At 38.1% G+C, this 10,451-nt stretch overlaps 1 protein-coding gene across 4 annotated transcripts in view; it reads left to right on the forward strand.

Moving 5' to 3' along the window:
* The window catches only part of LOC101896605 (uncharacterized), a 193,609-nt gene extending 184,538 nt beyond the window's left edge, over window positions 1–9,071 (forward strand). For all 4 annotated transcript variants that reach the window (XM_059127453.1, XM_059127456.1, XM_059127454.1 and 1 more), the window contains 4 exons: window positions 3,388–3,579; window positions 3,647–4,039; window positions 4,099–4,350; window positions 8,028–9,071. In XM_059127453.1, the coding sequence (XP_058983436.1) occupies window positions 3,557–3,579; window positions 3,647–4,039; window positions 4,099–4,350; window positions 8,028–8,292 (933 nt within the window). In that variant the 5' untranslated portion in view covers window positions 3,388–3,556 and the 3' untranslated portion in view covers window positions 8,293–9,071. The remainder of the gene's footprint in view (window positions 1–3,387; window positions 3,580–3,646; window positions 4,040–4,098; window positions 4,351–8,027) is intronic.
* The last annotated feature ends 1,380 nt before the right edge of the window (window positions 9,072–10,451 follow it).

Genomic DNA, 10,451 nt, shown 5'->3' on the forward strand with positions numbered 1-10,451 from the left:
ACCATATGATACACAAGAATATGTTGAAAGCCCACTTACTTCAAAATCGAATTTGGAAGATTTCGCTATTGAAATATTGTCGTAGAGCCCTGCCCAGATGTTACCCTTGGCTTTTTAATCGGGGGCATTTGGCCAATATTTACGCACTCCCTCCTGTTGTTAGGTATTCCATACATCTTCACACGAAAGTTGTGGTCCATTTTACAGCTATGTATAACCCAATGGTCATCCAAAATGCTCTCTCTTCTTATGTAAAATTTAGAAAATTTACAATTCAAAATTGTGAAATTGAAAAAATCGCTTGCGATAAAAAAATATGAAAATAATTAAAAAAAATTACAAAAAAATATTCACTTTTTTAATTCATATTTTTACGGAACTTTTTTAGATTTTATGCTTTTCTGGCAAGAGATCATTCCAAATTGATGAGAATTGTGGAAATCTGTTCCTGACTTATAAATGGAATAACTAAGATCTATTTCCTTTACATATATACAGGGTGAGATAAAAAAAACTGCAACAAAGCCAAATGCCATAATTTTGACATTTTTTTTAAATTTATTTAGTGAAAGCAAAATATGTCGGAAATAGAATCAAATTTTAGAAGAAGTTTAGACTTGTTCGAACTTATCACCTTTGGCACGAATTATGGCCTTCAAACGGCCAATGAAATCGTCACACGCTGCCCAAATGTTGCTCTGCGGTATTTTGGCCCATTCCCAGCGAAGCGTTTGCTTGAGGTGATCGACACTATGGTATTTTTTAGTGCCAACCTTGCTTTCCAAAATACTCCAGACGTAATAGTCCAACGGATTGGTATCCCGAGATTTTGGTGGCCAGTGTGCGCTGGAAATGAGGCGAGAAACCATTGTAACCATTCTTGGGTGGCGCATGTTGAGTCCTGTTGGAATGTCCCAAGTCTTTAATACACCCTCCAGAATATTTTCGCGATAATATTCCGCATTTATTCTAATGCCACGATTATTGATTGATGATTGATTATTACGAGCAGAGAGCGCCCATCGGCTGTTATGGCGGCCCACACCATCACCATGGTCGGCGCTTGAGTTCTGGTGGCCAACCGAAAGTGCACATTTTCAGATGACCTCTTTGGCAAGTAAACACGATCACTTTGTTTGTTTACAAACTGCTGGACAACGAATGTTTTCCCATCGGAGAAAACCAAATTCGGAAGTTCACCACTTTCGGCCAAGCAAAGCAACTTTTTAGCTATTTTGAGTCTATTTTTTTTTCTGTTACGGTGTAACTTTTTTGAATTTCAATGGCTTTCAGTATTTGCGGAATGGCATATTGCGATATTTTCAGCTCACGAGCCATCTTTCGGTCACTGCGACGCGAGTTTCGATCAAGTTGCTTCTTTACTTTTTGAACCATTTTCTGCTGACGTTGGTGTTTTCTTCCGTCCACTTCCTTGATGTCGGCCAAGCTACCAGTATCACGGTAACGAGCGATGATTTATTCACATTCAAATGCTGGAGTGCTCTAACCATAGCCACTTGTGGTTTTCCAGCCAAATTTAAAGAAATCACACTATCACGCTTGAATTCCATCACGAATAACTTTTTTCTGGAAAATTCTCACCAAAATGCTTTTGTACGCTTGTAAACAATATAATGAGCTGTCACTTAAATAATTTTAACAGCTGTCGGATGAGTAGCTTAGAAATAACAGCAGTCTGAAGTTGGTTGCAGTTTTTTCATCTCACCCTATAGATGTATAGTAATAATTTGATTTTAAAACTAAACTCTTAAAAAATGTGCAAATAATCTACAAAAGGACATAAAACGATGTGTAAACCAAAAAGTCCTTCCGGAAGTCTATGTATGTATGCCACAATGATGACATACAAAGAGTGGTCAAACTCATCTATTTAAGCAGTGACATTTTGCCGCTTTGCCACAATCCCATACAACACCGTTGTCAAATACTTTATTTTTAAATGTATGTGTGTTACGACATCTTTATTGTCACATTTTCACCTTTCGAACATTTCCGCCATTAGCTGAAAAGATGTTTGATTGCCTATGAAATTGTTGTTGTTGTTATTTATTTTGCGGGTTTCTTTGCCTGAAATACGGATATGAGTTGAATAAATATGACCTTTGAGAGTGTTGTCCGCAAAGCACGAAAGGACCATGCAGAGAATTTGAAGAGAAAAGGAAAAAACTAAAATAAATACATATCAGGCTAAAGTATTGATTTATAGAAAGGCCGCATGTCAGGAAAGTAAAATACACTCTAGGAATGTGTCAAGGATTCGCAATGATGCAATAATTAAAATTGTTAAAAATCCTAACTTGAAAAAAGGGTTAAACCCTAGGGACAAGATTACAATTAGAGGATTTTTTACTATCCGATTATATTGTTTATAAATCATGGCTGCCCGGTAATGGGCTCTATAAAATAAGCCCATTACTGTAGGTAAAGAATTTTCCTTACCCACAAACTTAGCTTTTCCATCTGGTGAGACGAAATGCCAAACCAGATGAAAATGGCATAGGCGACGAAAGGTCTGATCACATACCGGTAGATCAAGCGCCTAACACCTTGGAAAAGGCCATTACTCATCCTCAAGATTCCACTTTATCCGAAATACAGACGTTTGGCCATTGAAAGGACATATGACGAATACCGTCGAACACCTCGTGAAATACTAGACTTAAGTATATTCTCTTATCTGAGATGGGAACCTGCTCCGAGTCTATCTTTCCTACAATTAGGGTAGAAAATACCCGGCCGATCAATTCAACTTTAAGCGCCATTTAACGATGTACAGATGTAGGACATCGAGGACATCTTGCCTATTGACCGACATAAGGCATCATCGGCGAAGGTCAGGAGAAGACCACCATGGGAAGGAGCCTGGTTGTCGCAGGAGAAGGTGTTGTATAACATCGGGCCAAGGAGAGAACCTTAAGGAACACCTGCCAAGACCAGGCGGCGGCTAGAGAGTCGCTTACAAACTTTAATCCTGAAGAATCAATCCATAAGAAAACTAGCTACCATTCTACAGAATTGACTGTCAGATCCAAACGATTCGAATTTATACAAAATTCCATCATGCCAGACTGTGTCGAAAGCCCTGGTGATATCTAGGATGACTTCTTGTAAGACCATTCTCTTTTTATACACATTTTTCTGCCTAAAACTACAGTAGCTGAAAAAGTTAGAAGGGATCAGAGATGTGAACTTATGGTACTATTTACATTGGGACATTTTTCACCGTTGAATTCAGATATTTAAATAGATACGACAAAATCTAAGGGTGAACAAATAATAATTTAAATAATTCTAGTGGGTCCGCTTCAAATAGAAACTCTGCATAAAAAATTTCTAACCTCATCTTAACTTTTCTTCTAATTTCAGATTTTCCAAAATAATGCACGCCTAGACTTTGTTACAAAAGTGCGAAATCAAAAACATTTTCTAACCGGAAAATTTCAACAGTTTTGAAGTTCCTTGCTGATTAAAGTTTCAAACTCAAATTCAATAATTCAACGCCATCCATAAATAAATACAAATTAACTGCAGAACAATGCATGAGAGACGAGTAAAAAAGTAAGTTTTCCGACTTAAATATTTTTACATAACATTTAATTTTTAATGATTCTCATTCGCCAAACAGAATCAAGGGTGGTCATTATGTTGCCACACATGGTCGTTCGACACCCGACCCACCCTATGTTCACTCAAATCGCGGCTATTCCACCGATGGCGAGGAATCACATCGGGCACCCTCGGAGCGCACGATGTCCGAGTATACAATAGCCCATGAGCGTACCTCGCCGCAAGGGCATTATCATTCATCGCGTAAAACCCGCATCAATAATGGTCATTCGAATGGCCACTATTCGACGTCGGTGGTCGATAGTGGTGGTCCACGCTCTCTCAGTGGGCCACCACCAACCCGGCTGCCACCACGAGCCCCCTCAGCTCTGAGCTATGATCATAATGGTGGAGATACTGGCAGTGATATTTATGTGACCAGTGCGGCTTACAAGGCACCATCCGAAATAAGGTGAGGTGTAATGACACGGAAGAGACTTATTGTAATTTTACTTATTCTTCTCTCGACAGCCGCTACAGTCATCGCCCACCATCGAGAGCACCGCGCAGTGTTTACTCCGTGGCCAGTACTGCCAAAACGGGTCGCAGTGCCCGAAGCACAACAAAACGTGGAGCCAAAATCGAAACAATGTCAGCCCCAAATCCCTTCTGTCCCAATGTTAAGGGTGTCTGCTGTCTGATGTTGCTGTTGAATTTGGGTCTGATCTTGGTAACGCTAGGCTTTGTGATTGTGGTGCAATTCTATGAACCGTTGTATGTGTGGTAAGTAGGAAAGAAAATCATGATTTTTACTTAGATATAAGGCAAAAGGAACGACCATAAAGAAGCCGTCTAGAGGTATTGGAAGAGTTTTCTTTTATGGCTTATAGCCGTACAACCATGGAAGTCTTTCAATGAGTTAGAAAGATATCGAAATCAACAGTAAATCCATCAAAGTTGGGTATGGAAAAGAATAGAACTTTTTATAATAAATGGCTCTTTTCCAGAACCAAAAATTTAACAAATTTACTACGATAACCGATTTTTCCTTCTAATATCGAAAATTGCAAAACTAGTAGATTCTTGCAGGTTCCAGAATAGACCATATGTTATATAAATAAAAAAGCAAAATTTTAGGCGAAGATCTCATCTTCATATATCAAATTCCGTTCTCACCAATTGTTGGTCTTATTCCTAAACACGATGGCAAGATCCTACTTTTCCATATCATTATTATTTCCGTTTTATTCGCAGACATATTTCAGCCCAAGGGACAAGGGAATAGGATATTATTGACCGGATAACTAGATTGTAGATAAGCAGTTTTACATCCGTCGACAGTCCTCCTCGCATCCGAAGTTGCATCTGGTAGGCGTAACTTATAACTTTAGACAGCACATAGTCCATGTGACGACTGGAGTCAAGTCCGTCGTGCAGAATGATTCCCAGGTATTTTATTCTATCGAAAGTTCCAATTAGTTGGTAATCAACGTAGGGATCGTAGAGATGTATCTCCGGAAGCTCTTTGCTCTAGACTGTGGTTTGCCTTGCTCTGTTCCAGAACTTACAAAAATATAAAAATGTTACTACGATCGCTTACATTTCCTTTATGATATCGAAATAAAATTGCAAAACTAGAAGATTCTTGCAGATTTTGGAGCAGAGCATGTGCTATATAAATGGAAAAATCATACTTTTAGGCGCAGATCTGAAGTTCATATATAAAATCTCATTGTCATCAATTATTGGTTTACTATGGTTTGCTATGGCAAAGAAATAGTTTACTATGGGCTACATATCTTGTTTGTAGATAAAAATCTCTTCAAAGAATCTCTTGTGCTGGACCATTCCTAGGTATTTCATTGTATCGAAAGTTGCAATTAGTTGGTTAGCAACCTTGATCGTAGGGATGTATCTTCGGAAGCACTTTTCTGTATGCTGTAATTAGCCTTTGTAAACCACAGATACGCAGTTTCCAACGTCGAGGTAAAGTCCTCATTTGTTTAAGTAGTTGTGGAACATTCAATCTTATTTTCACTGTGCTTCTGAAGCGATCTCGTAGTACCAATAAAATGTCATCGGCGTACATTATCAGATATCCTTCTTTAGATGATCCGGGAATGTCTCTAACAAACATGTTCCTGAGGAACTCACAGTGATCCCTGAAGAGCTCCCACTTTGACCAGTCGTTGCTCAGACAGGTAGTCATCAACTCTAACCCAGAAGTCTTTATTCTAGAGAAAGCTTGCTGCCATCCGACAGGTTGTCCATCGAATCCAAACTATTGCATTTGGTATAAAATGCAATGTTGCCGTTTGATACGGTTCAAAGACTATGGTGAAGTCCAGACCAATTGCAATTGTTCCCATTTTAGTCTTGTAACCTAAAGCTCCCCCTAAGGGTTGCATCTGAGCCGGGCTTAGGAATTGGAATCACTAGTACCTCCTTCCAAGCTATTGGGAAATAGCCGATATTGAGGCAGTGGTTGAGTAATATTGTGAGGAAAACGACGATGGCTTCACCAGCTTTCTTTACAACAATATCAGGGGCCTTATCGATGCCACAAGCATTCCTCAGTGACCTTCTTGCTATAGTTGATCCGACCATGTCTGGATCAACAAATTCATTTCTACTCTGACTTCGTATCCGAATGCAACAGAGGACTTCCGCTGCTGAAAAGACCAGGTTTCGCAAGGTATTGTCTATTATTTCCTCAGACTGACGACTAACGTGTATATATTCTGCCAGGATCTCAACTTTTTGTGTGTTTCCCGAGTTAACCACTCAATCATTGTTTATAATTACTTTCATAGGCTGCAGGAATGATATGCCAGTGGCTCTCTTGACCTTCCAGTTCACCTCAATGTTTTCCAAATAGGCCTTCAATTGGTTGGTCATCAACCGTGATCGTATGGATGAATCTTCGAAAGCTCTTTGCTGATGACAATGCTGTGTATGGTCTGCCAGAATCTCAACTGCGTTATCCGAGGTTAACCTCTATTATTGTTTACGATTCCTTTGATTGACTGCCGGAATGCCTCTCCAGCGGATCTCTTGACCTTCCATTATGTTTTCGAGCTCATCTTAATGTTTTCCAAATAGCCCTTCAATTAGTTGGTCAACTTTGATCGTAGTTCTTTGCTGTAGATTGTGGTTTGAAGTTCTTGCTGTAGATTGTGGTTTGTCTTTGATTTCCATCTCCTTCCACTGATGTGTTGATCAGGTTGCGTAAAAAATTGTCTATTACTTCCTTGGACTGATGACTATGCTGTATATGGTCTGCCTAGGATCTCAACTTTTTGTGTGCCATCCGAAGCTAACACTCCATCATTGTTTACGATTCCTTTTTTTAGCTGCCATATGTCTGGGAGTTCACCTCAATGTTTTCCAAATAGCCCTTGAAGCGATCTTTTTCGTGAATAATAGCCAATTGCTTGATTATTATGCTTAGGTTCCTTATGTTGACCTTGAAGATTGGATGACGATCAGAATCTTCTGTGCGTCTTAAGATTCCCCATAGCCTTTTCTGCTCGGCGATAAAATTGAATATGTTGGGGAATAATCTCCAAGGAAGCGACCTCTGTCATCCTGTGTTGGCACGTTGTTTTCGATGGACAATCTGAATTCGAAGCTCAGTCTAACTACACATGAACCTACCCCTACAATGGTTACGTTTCGATACACGGGAAGAATGTGCTCAAGCAGTCCATTCTGTAATTCTTGTCCCTCAACTTTTTAGATGTTGTCAATGAGCAGGCACATTTCTAGTGCCCGATGATCAGATTCAATGTCATATGTGGATATTGGTCCAGTGACTAGGTCTCGTTGGCTCCAGTGTTGAACACAGATCAAGATTTGGGCAGCTGTTGTGGAAAGAGTGTACGGTTATACTTCCTCCCCAGTCGTTTAGAGTTCAAACCGCACCCAACAACCTTCTCTGCGGTTACAAAGCTACAGCAGGTTCGGCCTGTGGCTCATTGCAATAAAAAACATGCTTGTGCCGCCCCTTGTTCGAATAGTTGCTTCTAGCTTCAACTTTGCGTTTTTGTGAGAGAAGAAGGAGGTAAGAGTAGGCGTAAAAAGGATAACTTCTAACGATTGAAAAGAGGCGGTAACAAAAAATCGGAAGGAAAGGAAAGTTGCCAAAAGGATCTTATACTCAAGGAACTGGTCTGTGATGTGTTTAAATAATAAAATATTTGTACAAGGTCCCAGCGGATTTTTGTAACACGTTTCCGCACTAAACACATTTAAATCTCAAATGAAACTAAAAACTATTGGTAGGACCGACCAACTATTCCGAACAAAAATTCCTTAGAATATTTGTTGGGGCGGGTATACTTCCCACGGGCCATCAAGAATTTATTTAAGTTTGAAAGTGAAAAAGACCCCAGGGATCTTCTCACCAGTCGTAGGTTTAATAGTTGTAATTTTTTTCCTTTGTTTTCTTTTTTTTCCAGGATCCTTGGTATCATTTTCCTAATTTTCGGTTTCTTAACGCTCATCGGTTGTATGGTCTACTGTGTGTATGTGTGTCGAGATGCCAAAACGCCATCACAAGTTCGAAATGAAGATCTCTATTGGACCCGACATTGGCAAAAGAATATCGGCTATACACCGCAAGAAATCAATTATAAGGCAGATAAATACGATGCCTATTCGGATCGTTATTCGGTTGGTAAAATGAGTGGCAAATATTCCGATAGAGAAAGTAATCGTTATTAAGATAAAAAACGATTACCTCAGTCTGACCTGAGAAATACCAAGTAACCGCCAACCGAATACAACACACACAAACGTTCACATACTTAAATTCCAAACAAACAGAAAATAAATAATTGTATTCTAACAAACGTACCTGCTGCAGCAAGTGACTTGCAAGTTCGTATGGTTACCAGAGAATGAAAAATAACTCTATATTATATTATGAAAAATATTTAATAATTTTTATATGCATATATATGTGTAAATGTATAATTGTTATAATAGATTTAACTAATTTTAATGACAAAATATAAATAATGAAGTAAAAAAAGAAATGATTAATTTATTTAATCGTTTTTTACAAAGCAAATGCCATACATAACCTATCGATCCCGATGTCGTTTGACAAACAAAGTTTTTTTTTCTCCGCCTCGAATTACTCTGAATGTTTGGTAGGTCAGTGTAAAGGTCATGTCGGAGTTTAAATACTAAACGCCAAGCTCATTTGCCGACCTACCATTCCAATAGTCATTTACCACATACAACAAAGGATATACAGAACAACAAATTCCAATATCTGTAATACCAATTATTGTAATTTATACTAATTGTCCTATTTTAACCACCATTTTAATATTCTATAGTTTTTTTTGTGTTTAATAAGATTTATTAATTAATTGTTTAATTAGGTATATCGTTTTTATTGTATTATTTTACCCATAATCTATAAACACAGCTAAGCGAATTATATACAAATGTTTGTATGTATGTAAAGTAGTTATTTAAAAACAAAAACAATGTAAATAACAACTAAAATTTAATGATAATATTAATAAATAAATAAATGAAATATAACAAATAATAATCAAGAGTTGTAGTTTTAATGAACGCGGGGAATCCTTGAAACGTTCACAATTTTCGGAATAGCCATGAAACTGAATGGATTTTATTCAGCCTAATCGCAAATAAACAAGTAAAAAAGTGTCGGTCGGTTTTGCCGACAGATGTATACCCTCAGCCTATGTTCGATTATTTTAGAATATTTTAACTTCTGTTATGAATTTTCAAATTCTTGACCCTCTATGGAGTGGGTTTGGAAAGAATGGGTCAATCAATAAGTTTGAAGACAATCGGACTCTTACATCATAATTTTTAAGAGTTATAATTATTCAAAATTTTGACCATTTGTGGGTGAGGCACTTAATGGAGTGGCCCAATATTATCCATTTTGGCACCTGACCTAGAACTGACGCAAATATTAGGATTTGCAAAATTAGATTATTGCTTTCCTTTCGGTGCAAGAAATACTGTTCTTTGCAAATTTCGACCATTTGTGGGGGAGGTACCAGAAGGAGTGGACCGATTCTGCCCATCTTAACACAAGACCTTGGGTTAATATAAATATTGTGATGTGTGAAATTTGAAGACAATCGGGCTCTTACATCACATTTTATGAGAGTTGTAATTATTCAAAATTTTGAACATTTGTGGGGGAGGTACTTGATGGAATGGACCGATATTGCCCATTTTCACACCTGACCTAGCACTGACACAAATATTAGGATTTGCAAAGTTGGAACAAAATCGGATTATCGATTCTCTATCTGTGCCAAAATATATATTTTTTTGAAAAATTTGACCTTTTGTGGGGAAGGAGAAGGAGTGGTCCGATATTGTCCATCTTAACACCAGACCTTGGGTTTATAAAATATTGGGATGTGTGAAATTTGAAGATAATCAGGTTCCTACATCACATTTTATAAGAATTATAATTATTCAAAATTTTGACCCTCTGTGGGGGAGGTACCAGAAGGAGTGGACCAATATTGTCCATTTTCTCACTTGACCTAGCACTGATGGAAATATTATGATTTGCAAAGTTGGAGCAAAATCGAATCATCCTTTCTATTTCTGTGCAATAAAATATTTTCTTTGAAATTTCAATATTTTGTGAGGAAAGTACCAGAAGGAGTGGACCAATGCTGCTCATCTCCGAACTCGATCTAAGTTTGACAAAAATATTACGATGTACCAAGTTTGGATACTCCCTTCGAGGGTTACCCTGCGCACCAGCCAGTCGGACAGACGGGCGTACATCGCTAGATCGACTTCAAATGTTCTGAAAAGGATTTGGTCCAAAGAGACCTAAGGTCTAAAACCGTTATTTTGACTAGGCACGT

Source organism: Musca domestica, unplaced genomic scaffold (assembly GCF_030504385.1).
Source record: "Musca domestica strain aabys unplaced genomic scaffold, Musca_domestica.polishedcontigs.V.1.1 45, whole genome shotgun sequence".
In the NCBI taxonomy this organism is placed as follows: domain Eukaryota; kingdom Metazoa; phylum Arthropoda; class Insecta; order Diptera; family Muscidae; genus Musca; species Musca domestica.